General features: G+C 36.8%; 1 protein-coding gene across 6 annotated transcripts in view; it reads left to right on the forward strand.

The window, feature by feature from the left end:
- Nucleotides 1-19675, forward strand: part of si:dkey-237h12.3 (teneurin-3) — a 94444-nt gene that overhangs the window by 35578 nt on the left and 39191 nt on the right. For 4 of the 6 annotated variants that reach the window (XM_043256436.1, XM_043256438.1, XM_043256439.1 and 1 more), the window contains exons 4-6: nucleotides 11996-12182; nucleotides 15746-15799; nucleotides 18368-18606. In XM_043256436.1, the coding sequence (XP_043112371.1) occupies nucleotides 11996-12182; nucleotides 15746-15799; nucleotides 18368-18606 (480 nt within the window). The remainder of the gene's footprint in view (nucleotides 1-11995; nucleotides 12183-15745; nucleotides 15800-18367; nucleotides 18607-19675) is intronic. The other 2 variants (XM_043256440.1, XM_043256441.1) reach the window with 1 other exon arrangement.

Raw genomic sequence — 19675 nt, forward strand, 5'->3', positions numbered from 1 at the left:
GTAAAAGCAAGCGTGTTTAGGGTGCTGTCAGGGAGAGGGCTCAGAATTCGGAGGACTACCGAGTCCAGAGTTTTTTCCTCTTGTCCGTGATATCGAGGTAAGAGGCTTGTGTGAATTTATAGGAGGCTTCTCTTGCTCTGGTTGGATAATGGCTTGATTAGGAAAACGAGAAGCCAGCCGGGTTAATTATCAGCCCGCGCTCCTCCCGAAATTTGTTTATAACTAAACATTATTATTTTGTGTTACATATATAGGGTTATAGCAAATAATTCTGACTTAAATCATAATATCATGGTATCAATATGTGTTTTTATGCATGTATTTATTTTATTATATAAAATTGTTTTAGTTATATATTACATGACATAATGTAGTCTCGTCTAATTTTTCGTTCTTTTATTCACTGTACATGACTGTTCAGTTATGACATTTCATTGCAATTTAAAATAATATTTATGTGGAAACCTTTTATAATTTTTTTGTAAACGTCTTCTCTGTCGCTTTTGAGCAATTCGACGCGTCCTTGCTAAAAAAAAAGTATTAATTTCTATTAATACTTAACAAAAAAAAAAAAAAATCTTATCCCCTCTGTGTTTGATTTAGGCTCCTTATTTTTTAATTGGATTCCAAAAAATATTAGCTCTTTCCAACAACCATATCGAAACTCCACCAGCTGCTTCACCTTGCATTCACCTATGAGTTCAAATCAAAAGGATAAAAAAATTCTACATTAGAAAGATTGAATAAGCCTCATTTGCAACCCTTGTAAAATATACGAACACCTGGGACCATACATAAGTTGAATTCTATGCAGTGACGTAATCTGGCAACCATAAACAACCAGCTTTTACACTTAGAGCTGTAAGGTGTGTCAAACCTAATCCCTTTCCATTGTAATTGATGGAGCTGTTTATGCTGCAGCACAGTTTGCATAATTAGTCTATTTTTTCCCCAGTCTTCTCAGTGGCCAAAAATGTCCCACATTACCTGAATTCACCCTATTAGTGTCAGATTTAATGCTTCATGCCACTATAGCATAGGTATAAATGATATAGCAGGATCAGTTCCAGCTGACACATTTTCATAGGAGCTGGTAAATGCAGCGTTGCACTGCTGTAGCTCGCCACTGCCCTGCCCTGCCCTGTCCTGTAGGTCTAGGTATGGAAGACTATGATTTAACAAGGGGCCTGCATCAGGGCAGGTGTGGCAATGATGGATTGAAGTGCTTAGTAGAGCACTAGCAGCCGGGACAGAGAGTAATCGGTGTGTACAGAGAGCTGGCCAGAGTAAGCAGAACAGATACATCAAGCCGAAATGCACAGCAGAGTCGAGCGGGGTCACGTGCACGCAAATCCACATATATTTACAGATGACAGAGGTCTCCATACTCAAGCACTAACACAAAGGTAACATAATCGTCCTGCTCCAAGTGTTATATAATGTTCTGTTGCCTGCGCAGGCCTATTATTTGATTTATGGCTGGGGCCACAAGGTGAGGTGTGCAGCATTGTTTTTTGTAGGATATGATGACTACATATATGTACAGTCTGCACCTGTTTGCACAATTGTGTTCATTAATTTATTGCATGTTAAAGCATTGTAATTTGCATGATTTCTTTAAGTAGGCATTTCCATTGTCCTCCTCTAATATCTCAGCTCATTTATTATATGTTGCTTTTGCACTTTTACTTCTAGACTTCTAGAAGATGTGATGGGGAGAAGAGGAGAGTTGGGCATGGCTCCTAGCTTCTGATCATTTTTTGTTCGTTTTTTTTGTTTTTCAGACAATGCTCTCAAGTTGCATCAGAATAGATGGCACATTAATGCAGAGAGAGAGAGACAGAAGTCCTCATCTTAAAAGCCTATAATGTTGTTTATGGTGTTTTCACTACAACAGCACCAATGAGTTTGAAGCGTCCCGTAAAGCTACAGAATGCTAAAGTATGAACGAGGCTGCCAAGTAATAGCTAAAAAGCCATTACACAACTTTGTAGTGTAGTTTAGAAAATGTTAACTTGTTTTTTTAAAGTGAAGTGTTTATGTGAATAACTTCTCCTGTGCCAGTTTAATGTGCAAAGACAAGCCATTTGTTAGTATACCGAGTATAAACAATAGGGCGAATTCACTGAATATTTTAGTGTCATATATTCGCTATATTTGAGAACCATCTGTAATCCATCCTTACCTAGCACTAAATGCACTTAAATAGCACTGCTTGAATATTTAAACTGTCTTTTGAGCCTAAAACGCCTCCTTACAATGTAAATTAGGGTTATTATTGATTCAAGCTTTGTTCACAATTTAAAGGTGGTATAAATATTGAGCACATTTTTAACATGTTTGAGTGCATTGCTGCACTGTGTGCTGAAACAATGCAAACAATAAGCGCAAAAAGATCCCACTTTATATTCGGTGGACTGTAATGTACTTATGTTTAAATTAATCATGTGATACAATGTACGCATTGTGTGCATACATGTTTTTCATTGTACTTATATTTCCAAAAATACCTGCCTGTAAGTGCATATCATTTCTGTAGTTATATTTATAGTTAACTCACCCTTAAACCTAACCATACCACCAAACCTGACCCTAACTCATATCCCGACTCATTAGTAGCAAAAGTGCTTTGCAATACAACATGAACACCATTGTAATATTTTTGGATGTATAAATGGGATCAAAAATAAATAAATAAATACAATATAAATTTATTTAAAATTAATGAATTCATTTCTTATGGCTGGCACGAGTTCAGAGAAAGACTTCCTGATTGAGGGCAGTGTTTTTGCAATTTTGTTTTGATTCTGCTAATAGCACTGAAATTGCTCCTAAACCTTTAGAATACATTTATGTCAACGTAAATCAGACAGTTTGTCTGTCTGTTTAAGAAAGCTAAACTATTATGGAAATTATGTTTCAATAATGAATATTCTCTGTCTTTTCTGGCTTTTCGTAGCTGGCAAAGAATGAATAAAATCACTTTATTGCTCTAACAGTGGAATTTTCTTAATCTGTTAAATAACTCGTGTATAATTGAAGTGTTTTGAGGGCGATACTTTGAATGATTAGCCACTCAACACGATCAGGCTAATCTGGGATGTGTCAGCCTCTGCAGCGACTGAATGTTCGCTCACCCTGACCCATTTCCTTTGAATTAATCCCAGCTATAGTTGGGGGAAAAAAGAGGCACTTTGATCTTCTAATGAAGGGACACTCATCCCGATATTTCTGTTCTGAGTTCGTCTGCTCACTTTGGTGTGTCTGTGAGCTCTCACCAAGGAATTCCTGGAACAGGGTGAAGCTGTTTGAATAATTAGGCCTTGCTTTTCAAAATCTCAGTCTCCTCCTCTGTCCTGCTTCCCCCTTTTGCTGTCATCCATCATTCAGCTCTCCGAGCTGCCATTGGTCATTACTATGCCTGCTCGCTTTGCACAACGGCATTCAAAGAAAGTCTGCTACCCTACTTTGATCCTGTTTTTTCTCGTTCTTTAAAGATGATAAGAACACCTAAAACCTTCTGCACATAACCTGATGGCTGATGCGATTGAGCGCAGATCTGCATGCTTGTTGGAGTGAGGCGCAGCTCTTGTGTGTTTTCTGGGATTAGAGAGAGGGTTAAAGGCTAGCTCAGCAGTGAGGTTTTTAAGATTGGACGGTTGTGGAGCTATTTCCAGACTGCTCTGCTGGAGGATGACTAGAAGAAGCGCCGGATTCATTATTCAGAAGGCAGCGGAGTAGTACACAGCGGCACAGTCTGTCAGGCCAAGATTACCTTTGTGCATTCCTCCGACATGCGAGGAGAGCTTAAGGTTTGAGTCTCTACCCCGAGGCGTGAAACCAACCTGACTGAAAGTAGGGTTGTACAGGCCGTCTGAAAGTTATCAGGTAGTCTGCGGAATTGTGAAGTGCGAGAACACGGAGCACAGGCTTAGATTACAAGTGATCGTTGAGAATGTAGGGTATGTTTTACATTAAAAAAGGATCAGGTGATCTTTTGAGACACGCATGTTGAAGCCGGGTTTTGTGGCGGTGGGCCTGTGGCCACATTTAGCTACGGCAAAAGCCTGGCTTAATATTTTTTTCCAGGTTGATGCAGATGTCAGAGCATGCGATAAGCTCAGTAAACATTGCATTTATTTTATTGGGTTTTATTTGTGACATCTTAATTTTATATTAGATTTATATTAGATGGAATAATAGATGGATGAATGCATACCTCATGAAGCAAAGAGAATAATGAATTAGGTCCATTGGAGTGCAAAAAGCTCTATCAATACTAACCCGATTTAAAGACTAACACGTCTAAGGATGAAACTGTTTCTTAAGGCCACACAGACAGCAGCATCTCCATTACTCCAGCCCAGACACAATACACCTTAACATTAGGGTCATTCAATTTCCCACTCCGCTCTTCAAAGTGGGCCAAGTGATTTGTTTTCAGTGTGTATTTAAGAAGAAGCTTCAATCTCCCCCGGAGAAGTTTAGCATTTAAATTGGTTGATCCAAGCACATTTTGCCACAGCTGTTTTTGAAGCATCGTGCTGATGAAAAATCAAAGGTAACGTGCAAATGCATGACCTTTCCCCGGCTGAATAGCAGACAGTGTCTGAAGAGCTTGTTTTTGCTGACATTCTTTTTTCTTTTATACTGTTTTGCAAAACTTTGATACTCGGTGAGACGAAACATCACAAATTATTTTTAGACAACAATAAAACCTCAACACAGGTCTATAGGTGAAATTAAAAAGAGAGAGAGAGCGAGAGAGGGGAAAGTTTTCAGCAGTGCTACAGACCTTTGAAATGATTGATTAATTTTGAGTATGAGCACATTGTTTTTTCATGCGGTATTCATGATAAATTATTACTGATATAATATTATGCATGGAGCGTTTCCCGTGACATGCAAGAAAAATATATTGTGGACAATAATTAAGAATTCAGCTTGTTAAGTGAGCATGTTTTATTAATTATTTTGTTTTAATTAAATCCTGGGTACATTTTAATTATTCTTTTCCTCATTTTAAGTACAATAGAGCTGAATTTTGATAATTTATTCCCTTGTTTTGTGACCAGTTTGTTATTTTTTAAGGGCCATTACACCAAAAATCAAAGCTATAACAATAACTATCTTTGCATCCACACCAAAGGATTATAATATTGCGTTTATTCTAAGCGAGCGCTGAAGTCATGGTCTACAAAGTTATTGAATATCGAACAAAGTTTTAATATCATGCAGAACTGTAAAGACTGACTGATGCATTATCAAATGCGGAAGAACTCATGGGGAACAGTGGTAAGGTGCTTAAATAGATTTGTTTATTAATTAATTTATTTTACTATTATGTTTATTTATTTATTTTTTTACCATTTCATTGGTGATACGATACAGTTATTGACAGGTTCCTACAGTTGGCAGAAAACCAAAATCATGCTGAATTAGCTTGTTGAATGGCAATTTTTCCTTAATCATTATTCAACCAGACGTGAAATCACAGTGAATTTAGATCATATGGTAACATTGACTGACAGCAACTTGCCTTAGTAAGGCAGAGTAAATTAAGAAGCATATCAGCCGGGGGGGAAATAAAATAAGTAAAAGTACATGGCAGTGCGCAAGGGACATGTCAGTGATTGGTTACAGTGTTCAACCGTTGCAAAAACTTGCAAGGGTTAACCGCAATGGGAAACATAAGTGTATTCATGATTATTTAGTTGATTTAATTATACAGTCCTAATATGCAGTATGGTTCTTTTTGTTTTTCTGTTTGCTGTGCATAGCACCAGTATGCATTTAAGTTATTTATCATTAGTAAAACACTATTTTATGGGTAATACGATTATTATTGATGTCACTATTTCTAAGTGTTATAACATCGTTGCACATCGAAATTAATTGCACATCACTTATTTTTCATTTGCCATAACCCTGCAAATGTATGCGGACATGGTTAATGATATTTGCTTAGTAGAAGATGTGATTTCAGATGGATTAATTAAATAAATAGTTTCAGATTGTTGAACTTTAACATTTATTTATATATTTTAATTGGTTTTGGTGATTGTTCCCTTCGAGGGAAAGAATAAAAATCTATGATTGACAAAAGCTGAACTCTGTCTCTCAGTAGCATCATGACTGATGTGGTGTAGGTACGATTTGTCTTTACCGGGGTCTTGGTGAAGTTTTACATTGAAACAGATTGCAGATGTCAGTTTCAGATGGAATGGCTTGAGGGTGATTGTGTCACAGGAAACATCTCTCCTTTTAGTCTAAAGTTCCTGTCTGACAGAAAATTCTGGGAAAGTTATGTCACAGTGTTACTGACAAATAACTACCATTCACATCTGAGAGAATTGTACCTATAGAGCATATTCAGTTATTAACAAGTAGAAATCAAACTGAAGGAAAAACACCAAGGGGGACTGAAATCTTTCTCTGTTAGGTTTTGGTCCCAGGGAACACTTTCAGCTCCGCAGCGGTGTGACTTTGATTAAATGCTTGTGCTCTGCTTTATGCTGGACTCTGAATGCCTCCTGAATAGCCTGTCATGCCAGGTAGACAAGTTTCACTATTATGCTAGATTTATAGTCTTATACTGCCAACTCCTCCACAACTCTTACTCTCATCATGGGTGGGCTCTTCCCCACTGCTACATCTCTTCAATACTTCCTATAAATTGAGCTCAGACTAAAAGCCTGGAAGGCAGGGATAACTTTTTTTTTTTTTTTTTTTTTTTTTTTTTTAATTTTCTTTGATCACAACCTAAATGGTAATTCATTTTACATATGCCTCTTGCCATAATGATGCACATTCAAAACAATGCACAAGAATGTCTCCGAGGTGGCGCTAGTTTTAAATGGTGTGTCTTTTTAGTTGCTAATATGTACTTTAGGACACATTTTGGGGGTAAATAAGGCATCAATATAGTATTTCATATTGAAACTTAAAAAACAAATCAAACACCATCCTTCTTGTTTTGATTGGATAGCTTGTTTAAACATTTCTATTAAGTTATAAGAGGGTAAAAAAAAAACTTTCATATTTCACATACATTTTTGGGTTGTTTTGGAGGATGTAGCAGTGGCTCACGAAGACTGAACTTGAAGTAAAATACAATTATAGTCCACTGGTAACTGCTGGGTTATTCCATGCTCCGGAGGGTTATTCCAACTGTGACATTTTCTCTCAAGTGATTGGATGTGATACCGACTGGCAAAGTCAATGGAAGGAGAGCTAAGGAGGGATGTCTAAATATAGGGTATGCTCGGTGCAGAATAATCAAGAATGGTGTTATAATCTGTCTTAGGAGCGGGTGCAGGAGTAAGTGCAAAAGCTCTTGAAGAAAGCAAAAATGTTCCGCAAAAATTACATGCTCAGATAATGTGTATTCAATGTTAATTCATCATTTTCATTGCCTTCAGATGTGCATGTGTTCTTACTGTTCAGCGTTTGTGTTTTAAAGGTATTTTATGTTCTGTTTTTCAGCTCTTTGTGTTGAGATTGAATAATATTTAATAGCTTCTTTTTAGACATGCACAGGCTATTATGTGTATTTCACATTCATCTGTTACCGTAACATGCTCATGGAGTCTCAAAGGGTCCTCTGTTTACCACAAAATTCATGAATGCAATTTTCTTTTCATTATTTACAGAAATGCAATACCAAACCCCCTTTTCTGGTACTATTTAGTCTCATTTATCAAGTATGACAGTTTATGTTATACTCTTGTCATGGGCAGTGGGATGTATTTTTTATTTCTTTTTGATAAATGATAGATGTTGTTGTGAAAACAGCTATTTACTCAAAGGGTATTTGAGACCATAAAAGAGTAGAAAAGACTAATTGTTTGCATTCTGTTTTGAAACAAAACAGTTGCCTACATAATTTATTTATTTGTCTCACTATTACTGGAAAACATCATTTGATATGTTAAAACCAGAAAAGATAATGGTTTGTTTCAAATGTTTTATTTTTTCGGACGAAAAAATCTATATTGATGTTTGTCGGCATAAATTGCAGGTTTATAGAATATTTTCATGCCTATGCCTTCCTTAGCTCTTCGTGGTGAGAGAGGAAAATATAGATGACCCCTCAGCAGTCTTTTATGCCGACGTTAGCAGTAGCATTAACAGTAAAATGGGATGTCATTTCAGTCACTCCATCCAATATTAATCAAAACGGCCCACTAAAGCATCCCGTTAAATCATAGCAGAACAACTTGACTTTGAGAAATTTCATGCCGGCTGTATCTGTCTTTCCCAGATTGCAAACGAAACTTTCAACGAAAAAACGCAAAGGAATTTTCTTTTTTTTTGCAGGATATGCCAACCTAAAGGTAAACATAAACTTACGAAGAACAGAAATGCACATTTAAGAGAAATCTGTGTACAGCATGTGTGCGGCCAATCAAGAGAGAGAGAATTGTATTTTATTGCTCAGGGAGTTTGATTAAAGAAAGCTGATTGCCTCAGATCTGGATGGAAAGCCTGCTGAATGCCTTAACATTCTGCTCATGCTGTGTGTAATCATTTGTTAGTATGTGGAGTCTAGCGGCGCTCAGATTGAATCAGAGCGGCGCCTCCTTATCTAGATTGAAGGAAATAATTTGTTACAATTTTCCATTAAGTCGCATTCAAAAAGGCATGAGTTACCTTAAGGGCACATTTAAGGCAAATTGTGCCGCCGCGGAAGTTCACTGTCTCTTAAGATTGCTGGCTGTTTCGTTTCCAACCACTGTCTCGGGTCCCGTCTGATGTATTTGCGAATGCAAACAACATGAAAGTGTAACGGTGTTCGCCGTGTCTGGGCATGACACAACATCGCTGCCGTTGCACTGGGTGACCTCTTTGTGTCAGGCGCACGGAGTGGAGTGTGTGCTGTGTTTCCTCTCCAACACTTTGTCTAATGCACCTGTCACAGAGGGCTATTTTAACCCCGTCCCGAATGCGGCGAGACACCTGTCATAATGATTCCTGTTCTTTCTTCGCTTCGGCCTCTGTCCGTTTAGTATTAGTTGGTGTTTCGTGGTTCTTGACATGACTGGTGCTTCTGTGGCATATATGAGCTTTTTAGTTACTTTAGAGTTCTTGTTAGATTTAATGATCGTGCTTTACATCGGCCTGCGTGATGTCCAAGGGTAAATTCCGATTTGAATGTAAAATGAAATGGGCGCGATTTAAAATAGCCTTGACGCAATAATAAACTGCTGTTATTAAACAACAAACACAGATGCAAATTCAAACCTAAGTATAATTGAGGTGACACGAGCACCGGCAGCCGTACCGCACGTGTTTTGTTACAGTAGTTTGTGCACACATGCACGTTCTCAGTCGAACCCACTGACTTCAGAGTCACTTGTCACAGCACTAGTCTGTGACAGGCCCATTTTAAGAGCTCGCCAGAGATGTATGTTCCCCATAATAACAGCAATAACAGTTTATCCTGCAGTAACTGTACTGGGTTGTTTCTCGCAAATGCACGGTTATTAGTTATGCGCGTTACTTAACATGAACAACATTTCAAATAGTGTAGTAAAGTAAGTGCATCTAATAATTATTTACTTGAGTAGATTTAGAACTCGAAATAAAAAATAAAAATTTTTACATCTTTGACACTGATGGTGGAACTGCTTAAATGATTATTGACATTTGGCAAAATAAATAACTAAATTGTCCATATTTCCGTATTTGTAAAAATATAATAAAAGAAACAAAACGTCTAATTAGCGCATCCCTATTAATTGAGAGGATACTATCTGGTTATGGTTGCTACTCCTTTGCCATTAACCTGTGTTTCGTATTTTGATATTCTTCATCTGAATTGCATTTACACTTTGCATTCTCTAGTGTGACTGTATAGAGATCCGATCACTGTCATCTCAACAAAATTGAAAAGAAAACGCCTCTTACATTATTTACTGAATTTAAAAAAAAAAAAAAAAAAAAAAAAACATTGAGGCATAATTTCAAATGCTTTCTGTCATTTTGACAGATAAAAATAATACGTTTGGTCTCCTGCGTTTCCGTACTTTATAAACATTCCCACAGTAAAGGATGCTAATAAGGATTAGAAGCAAAGAAAAGGGAAGAAAATAAAGTTTTAAAAGGCCCCGTGGAAACAGCCTGGGAGAGACACGTGAGTGAGGATCCGGGGAGAAAAACGAGAGAGACAGAATAAAAGAAGAACCTGCACGATCTGTCCCCAAGTACAGAGCGCTTGGTAAGACTAAAGAAGATCTTTTTAAGAAGCTCTCGTGATATAAATGTCACATTAAAAATGCCAAGAGTTGCAATATTTTATTTATGGATAAAGTAGAGCATGATGGAAAATTTACAACCAAGTCTGTCAAAGTGATGCATAATGATTATTTGCAAGGCAGCGCGTGCGTCACAAATCACTTGTATAGCTGATAATGAAAAAACATAGTGTTCATACCTCATTGAATGTGCTCAGAATGTCCTTGTATCTGATCACGCTCTCATTTTTAATAAAAACTAATTTTATCATGATCGGGTGCTATCTGATCATCAATGATTTTTAATATGTTTTATATCTAGGCTAACAATTTGTACATTTTTATGGGTGGCTTAAGCATCGCAATATTTTTGTAGCTTTTCTATTTTACAACATATAGAATGATACGTAAAATGCTGGCTGAAAAACATAGATATCTGGATTGTGATTTTGTGACTGACGCATTTAAAACGTTAATAACGGGTTATAAAGTATGATTTGATCATTGCCAGTACCATTTTGACATTTAAATGATTGAACTTAAAAGAAAAAGGAAAAAGGCAAAAGGCAAAGCTCATAACGAATTATTCCGCCGCGCGCACCTTATTCCTTGCGATGCTTTCGCATGAGAATAAAGGCAAATATTGAATTTTTATGGCTTGCCTGCGCAGTACGTCCCTGTCACAATCTAGTGTGTGACAGCATATGTTTGGACACCCGTAGTCAGATGGAAACAGACCTGTCAGCACGGCGGCAGGATGGGACAGTGAGATAATCACACAGTGTCATTTTGGGGGGCAATTACCCAGCTTGGAGTGAAATGAGAAAACCTGTTTTTTTCCTGCTGTCCTAATGGAGGTTCCGGTCATTAGTTAAACGAGAGTCTCTCTCTGGCTGTAATCAAACGTGAAGCGTTCAGTTTAAGAGCCCATTATAAAACATCTGCTCCCCAGCAACGGCCTGCGGAGACTTACGTTTGCTCAGTCGTAAAAGTCGGTGAGCACCATGTCACTATTGCTACTCAATTTCAAGTCTTTGTACATTTTACAGTTGCAAACTGTTTCCATTTATCCTCTGAGCCATGTTCACATTTCCTGGCTAAATCTGCTGTCTTTTAACTTTAGGCAAATACGACTACTACTACTACTTTGTTAAGAATACTGATATAGATATATATCTATTACTGATATATATATATATATATATATATATATATATATATATATATATATATATATATATATATATATATATATATATTTTTTTCTTGTAATAAAAAAACTTTGTAATTTGAGAGTTTTTTTACTAAACTTCTGTTAAATATATACATATATATATATATATATATATATATATATATATATATATATATATATATATATATATAAGAGATTATTCCACCCCCTATTTTTTGTTATCTCTAACAGATAAGCAGACAACATTACCTGCAATACTCCACATTATTTAGTAAGCTAAATCCTGAATTTTTCAAATGGTTATTTTAATTCAAAAATTAAATCACATTGCCGTAAACCGTGAGATTCTCATAATGTAGTGTTCAGTGTCCCTTCTGTCTCTCTTAAATAAAGCTGGACGGAGTGAAGTGAATATTTGAAGGTGTTCATAGGACCGAATCATCCTGTAAAGAATCCCATTTAACCCAATCCAATCTGGAACAGGCACAGAATCCGCCTGCGCTTTGTGTAAAGCAGAATTCTGTAACAAGCTCCACTAATACCTCTGCCTCTCCTCTTCCAATAGACCAGCTTCCCAGCCAAGCAGGACCGCCTCCTCTGCCACCTGCTCCACATCAACATAAGCAGCATCCCTCAGTCACCTCCCTCAACCAATCACTGGCCAATCAGCCGGCAGAGCTTCAGAGCGCATCTGAATGTGTGCAGCTGCAAGAAAATTGGGTTCTAGGAGGCAACGTGGGCTTGGAGAACAGGTACGTGTTTTTACACAGGCATAAAGTTGCTCACTCATTTCACTTCCAATTCTGATGCTGATTCAAACTACATTATACCATTCATCTTTTGTCTATTTTGATTATTTTATTCATGTTTTTTTTTACAGGTGAATTATCGAACATATACACAAAACAATGTTTATAATTTGTATAAAACTAGAAAATTTTGCACAGTAAAAAAAAAAAATAATAATAATTTAAATTTAATTTAATTTTATATGATATTTTATTTATTTTATTTCACATAGATGAATATGCTATCTGCAAGTGATACTCCGTGATAAAAAAATGCAATAAATTTCAGCCGAGCATGTGTGTGTGTGTGTGTGTGTGTGTGTGTGTGTGTGTGTGTAGATTTGGTGAGTGTACTTTATTTAAATCGGATTTCATAATGGATAAAGGAGTGAACTATATATATATATATATATATATATATATATATATATATATATATATATATATATATAGATTCAACATTGTGTATCATGACTAGCTGTGTTAATAAATATTAAAATTCCACTCAATCAGTTTGATTTGTGTCAAAAATCATACTCTGTATACTCATTCATTTCCCATTAAGTTCCCATCAGTTATTTATCACTACTCATATTTGAGCAAATATTGTGGTAAAAACTACCAAGACAAGCCTTTATATAATGCACCTAGCTGTCACTACAGATTTCTTGAAGTGTACTACTCAAGCTGAGGGCTGCCTACCCAGCATCCACCTGACAGAATGAATTTATGTATGCATGACATGAGTATCATATCAAGCATAAATAAATACACATCATGTTAGTCTCACCCTCTTCAGATACACATATCATTTGGATCCCAGAAGCATTTGTATGTACACTTTTGTTCTTATTATGATAATACGAAAAATGTTTTGTTGTAATAGTGCACACAGTCTGTTAATCTGTTTATTGTTCAATTATAAGCCAGTGCTTTTGAATTAAAGACAAAAAATACAATACAAGACTTTATGAAAGGATATCTTCCTTTACAAAATTCAGCCTTTGTTCATAACCGACTCACAGAGTAAATAGTAATGTACTGCATCATAGATTTTCCACACCCTTATGCAGATTTCTAAACGCTACAATCAGCATTTTCACTTCAAAAGGCTGAAGGGAAAGGTCCCGGTAGACTGGGTCCTGCAGAGGACGAATATGAATGCAAAAGCATTGAAAGTAGACTTAATTAACCAAAACAGAAGTCACCATGTTCAAAAAAAAAAAACTAAACAAAACATTTCTATTATGTATACGTGCAATTTTATGCAAACACATGTAATTAGATGACCAAGTAGTGGACACAGAGCACAAAGGAAGATGTCGTTCCTCGTGAAATAATAATATTAGTATTCGAATCAATTTATAAAATTCGTTTGGCCTATATTTAGACAAAGTAGAAGAAACATCAAAAAGAATATGCTTATTTTTAGCTTAAAGGTATCATAACAAATCTTCCTTGATCTTTTGAAATAAAAGACTTTTTGGATTGTAAAAAACATACTGTCATTTTAAGATCTAGAAACTTCTTTCACAGAAAAAAAAAAGATCTTATTGAAACTGAGATGCAAAAATTGCTCATTTGAAAAGATTTGGGTTTTTTTGACACAGAAATCCCCCAAAAAACACTTGATCAACAAATTACATCAAATGCCTGTTCAGTGTTACTCTTATATAGTGTATATATTTAGAGAGATGGAGAGAGAGACGCTGGCAACTTTTTTTAAAAAGTATGAAGGAGTTAAATTCTTCCTGGATGATACATTGCGCATAATGTCATAATGGCACAGTTTATGTAACCCTGAATTGCTGCATGTACCCTCAGGAGCCTGAGCTGCCACCCACTCAAAAGGTTAAACAAGATGAATAACAGATTTAAACTGTTCACAGTATCATTCCACAAAAAAACTAAAAACAAAAGGTGTGTACCATTAAATGCTCGTCTCAAAAAAAAAAAAAAAAAACATTAGTGCCATTATTATTTTTTAGGCAAAAGAGAACACAGTTTGCTATTTCATGTTTTATATGAACAAAAAGCTATTATTAAGTCTAATACTAACAGCTACATGTGCAGCTGAAATATTTCCAACAATCACTATTTTAAATTGCCTTACGCACCATTGTATCTAAAGCAATGTATTCACTGTTGTTTTATGTGTGTGGATACAAAATTAATTTAAGTTATAACCTTTGAATAAAGTATCTGTGTGTGTGTGTGTGTTTAGCACGTATAGAGGAATGGGATGTCATTATTGAAAAAAAGTGTAGAGTGGATCATCTTGTATGAATGAATCAAATTTAATTTCAGTCTACTATCAGCCTGGCCTGCAATTTAGTATGGCTTTTCTCTCCCTGCTATTTCAACATAATGCCCACGTTCTTTTTTTCTTGAATGCTTTTCATTAACTTCCAAAAAAAAAAAAAAAAAAAAAACCTAGAAATCTAAACATGAAATAGCCAACTGTCGGTTTCCATCAGTACAGGAATATATGTACAACAGAAAGGACAGTAAGTTTTAATATTTACAAAATCATTTTAACTTGGTAAATTGGTCACTAAATTGTGTTTTTTTTGAAATGGCATTTAACGAAGAATCCACTCTGCAGTCACACTGTACACATTCATTACCAACAGAAGTGTTGGCAACGCTGCTCGTCAGGTTTTTGATCTTTTGCGGTCCACAGCTGTTGTGCTCTATTGTGGAGAGGAAAAAACAACAAAAAGAAAGAAAACAAAGGACTCTAGCGAGAGCGTACTTCTTATGGATATGAGAAGGGAAGATGTTTTGTAATCACATCAAGTGAAGAATCTTTGTTGTGTGTCTAGATCTAGGCAGAGAACACAGGCTTCTCCTGTTATTAATGATCCCAGTAGAATTCCTCTACTACCTCTCTCTCTCTCTCTCTCTTCAGCTTCCTTGCTTTCCTCCTCGCAGTACACCGATCCATCACCATCTCCTTTTCTCACTACTCTACCTTTCTCGGAGCGTTATCTTGAAAACTTTCCACTCCGCTGTCTGTCACAAAGACTCTGATCTTTACATGTCAACAGAAAGGGACTGTCCTAAAATGGCAGTGGCGCAGAAACCTCCAGGGAGCGTCTTAAAATACCGCCACTCTGCCGAGTGCCGGAGAGGCACCTGCTGCTCCGAAACCCCTACTGAGGTGGCAGATGCTTCCGCCTCAAAGAGGATGCTTGAATCCGAGTTGGAGTGGAGAGGATACGTGCAAGTCCTCCTTGTTTTTCACAGCCCCCCCCTTTCATTTAACTTAAGTCTCACGTGCGCGTTTGTCGAAAAGAGGCCTTGTGTTCGCATTAAACTCACCTCAGCGGTCGCATACTCTTTTCGCGTGTAGACTCAATCGTTTTAACTCTTTAAGTCAACAAGTAGTCCTTTTGAAAAGCCCACTCTTTTCTTTAGCCTAGCTAATGCGGCAGTCATTATATATCAGATTATGCCAGGAAAGGACTTTTATTCTTTTGTTTGCAATTTCTCTTTCAACTTCCAAATCCTTTTTCCTTCTGTAGGGCCTCTTCTTTCGCACTGCAACATTCCAAGCGTCAAGCCGATGACAAGGAAAGGTGGGACACTGACAGAGAATCACATTGTACAAGAGCAAAAAAAAAAAAAAAAAAAAAAACTCTTTAGGGCGAAGTTACTTCTTAGTCGTCCTAATGCGAACAACACTCTCACACCCTACAAAAAGGGGCGATGAGGATTAGCTTAGTCATTTTCTCTGCCTGGCGTCACACTCCCGCTAATCAATTATGGATTGTTTGGCCTCAAAACGGCACACTGTCAGTGTATTTGTTAATCGTTTGTGAAGGCTTTTAAATGTGCCTCATTCAGTGCGCAGTGGCCCGGAACCTATCCGAGCCCTTGTGAAAAATGTGTGTGTGCCTGCGCGTTTGGAGTCGTGGCAGCAGCTCATAACCGTGCAGATTATAAAGTAGAAGTTTTACAATGGAGTCCTTCTGAATGAAAAGCAGGCATCTTAAACCAGACCTGTATTGAAAATTGCACAAAAGAACAAGCGCCTGAGTGCTGCTTGACCGTTGAAGTTTGAACTTTTAAAGAGTAAAGCTGTTAGTCGCTGGCGAGGTTTAAATCTTTAATCATCTGAAATTTTACACAGTCAAGGATTGTTTGTGTAGAATGTGGAACCCGGTTACTTTTTTAAATTTAAAAATGTACAAAATGTACAAAAAATGTACAGAGGGGATGAAGACTAGTCTAATAATGATGTGTTCTTGTAGGTGCCACCTTGTCTAAAAAAAAAGTGGGAAAATGCTTTTTCTATCTGAACAGTAAAAGCCATTATAACAGTTTAGGTATAAAATTTCTTATGTGTACTGTTGTACAGCTAAAAAAAAAAAAAGACAAGCAATCAATTTGGTCAAGTATAAAGGCAGCACTCTAGTTCATAAACATGCATAAATAAATAAAATAATGAAACTTAATTTGAACACAAATTAATCTGCTACGGAGCAAATAATTGATTGTAATTTGTGTTTTTTATGGGCACTTTCTTGTCCTAATTTTTATTATTTTTCATTTACTAATCACATTTAAATTGAACAGTAAACATAAAATGGAAAAGCATTTTTATAATAAAATGGAATAAACAGGCCCTACATCCAGAGCTTTGAGGAGGACCGACGGCTCACCAACTGTAAAATGCCTCCAGGACGCAAGACTGTACGCAGGAGCCAGTGTGAAGCAGGCAGGGATGTAACAGCCAGCCAGAGTGAACAAGAACCACCAACATCACATGAAAATTGGCTGGAAATGTCTGTTTTTTTTTTATGTGTGCAGTATGAATGAATTAGATTAAAAAAAACAAGAGAACAAATCAAAATATCAGCAAAGGGCCTTTTTGAAGCGGAATCATAGGCAGCAAAACAAACAAAATATCATAATTTCAAATTAAAAATGTTGTTCCTAGAAGCTTTTTGTCTTCTGTATACTGTATTCCAAGCTAACCATACTGTTCCTTAATTTTAGATGTGTTTTGTTTACATATATGAATACATGTGGTGTATTTGTGTTTATTTCACATTAATATACACACTATCAATAGGCTATTTTTAAATTGGTCAGTTTAAAGAATTTGTCAGCAAGATAAGGTGATATTTTAATAAATATTATTCAGAATTTTGGGGGCAGTAAAAATGTCTTCACCAAGAAAACATGTAAAATTTTGCAACAGCTTTCTATCTTTAACTATTTTACATTGTCATCTATTGTGACGATTTTTGAAAAAATCATTCATCGTGTGCTCAATAAACATTTTTTAAATGATTATCAGTTTTATCACCTGCACTGCTTTTGGTTTTAAAAGTATTAAAAGAAAAGCAAAGGTTCCTGACTCCAGACTCTTAAGAAAAGTGTGACTATTGTAGAAAGGATGTCAGCAAAGGTCATCCAGTGTTCATTTAGTGAGAGATTCGCCTAACTGATTCAAACTTAAAGTTAGTACGTGCTCAAAACTTTTCTTGTTATTATTTTGTGTTTTGTGTTTTTCTCATTACATTTAAGACAGACAGCAAACTTAACATTAACAACTCAGGTAAAAAATGATTTATTTTGCTGTGGCGTTGAAGATTCGGCAGCGGTGGAGCGCCACTGATGAAAAGCAGAACAGAAAACACTGCCATCAGATGCTGATGCATACACATCATTATGGGTTATGTTTGTCATCGTAAAATCTAGAGTTCAGTTAACCGCCGTTCACTTTGACTTGACTTTGTATGGTTCTTTCCATCACAGTCCATCGTTAGAGACATTCATTTCATACAAGTACAGGCACTGATCCAATGACAGCCCTCTAAATCAATGAAGCTATTAGGATTTTAATGGCAGCTTATTAAATTACAGCTTTTGTTACATACAAAACCTTGCATCTACAACAAAGAAATAGCAAAGCTATAACTGCAGTTTCCATGGCGATAAAAATAGTGACACATCAATGAAAAAGGTGTAGCTTTAAAATTCTCAATAGGTCAGAAATTTTAATAACTTTTAACAAAGACATCGCTGCATTTTTTTTTTTTTTTACCTGAGGTTTTGTTCACAGCTCACTATGAAAGTTTTCAGCAAGGTTATTGTTATATATTTCATCATCTCATATCTTATCTCCCTTTCCCAAGGCACTTCCTGCTTAAGACTGGAACCGGCACCACATCTCTCTTCACAACTCCCAATCCCGGTTATACTATGGCGACCGGGGCTGTCTACTCTCCACCAGCCCGTCCCTTAACCCGCAACACGCTATCAAGAGGTGCATTCAAATTTAACAAGTCACCTAAACGGTGTTCATGGAAATGCACCGCACTCAGTGCTGTAGGCGTGGCCACCCTGCTGTCAATTCTGCTCTGCTACTGTATAGGTAATTGCGTGTGTGTGTGTGTGTGTGTGTGTGTGGTTGTGTGTGTGCGTGCATCCCTATGTGACCATGAGGTACTCAGGTGTGAGGTGTTTTATCCAGCCTGCCCCCAAAAGAGATAGCGAAAAAGCTCATCAAGTGGACTTTTTCCTTCCTCTGCCTTCATCTGTGGCCAAAACACCTGGTGCTCTGCTCTAAATAGTTGCCCTATCTCTAGGAAGTCACATACACACGGATATGCAGGGAAAAAGACATCAGTTTAGTGATTAATATCTGGAGCGAGGCAAAAGCTGCATGATTTTATTGTCCGCAGCAATCTATATTCAATCCGTTAGTTCACAAAAACATTATAACCTACAATTTCTTTTCTTTCTCTCCTTTTTTTTTTTTACATTGTTTCCCCACTGTGAGTTATTTGCCGCAGTTGGGGACTCCTCCTCCCCTGCTGAAGGCCTGTTAGAAACATTCATCCCTACAAAGATCAAACCGAGAGGAAGAGAGGTGTGTGAAGCACAGCCTCCTCAGCGAGCTCCCTCACTGTGAACTTTGAAGGAGACTTTTCCCAAGCTGTTTTCACACAGATCGAATGGTTAAAAAAAACAACTAGAAAGTGTTTGCCTAAGATTTAACAGCAGTGCATGAAGAGGAGAATGTTTTGAAGAGAGAATGGGGGAAAGACGAGAGACAGCAAGGGGGAAGACAGAATGGGAGAAACTCCTGTATTATATAATGCAGACATGTTTTGATCTTCAGGCTTTTGATTTTCACATCTTTCCTCTTTTTTCTTTTTAATCACTGGAATATAATTCCATTTTCTCTGCAGTAAATGTTTTCAGTGACAAGCTAAAGACTAATCTGGAGTATATTCAAAACAGTTTGTGTCAAGACCCCATGCAGCGATAATTCAAAGAACATGTTTTCAAATAGTAAAAAAAAGCCATTGGTGTACTATTTAGAGAGTCTAATGAGCGAGAGCTTTTCTTTTTATATGCACTGCGCTTGTGTCCAATACATGCATAAAGGAGACTGCAAATCACCTTCCAGAGTGGCTTTTCAAACTATATCCTTTTGC

This window comes from Puntigrus tetrazona, chromosome 14 (assembly GCF_018831695.1).
Source record: "Puntigrus tetrazona isolate hp1 chromosome 14, ASM1883169v1, whole genome shotgun sequence".
Lineage (NCBI taxonomy): Eukaryota > Metazoa > Chordata > Actinopteri > Cypriniformes > Cyprinidae > Puntigrus > Puntigrus tetrazona.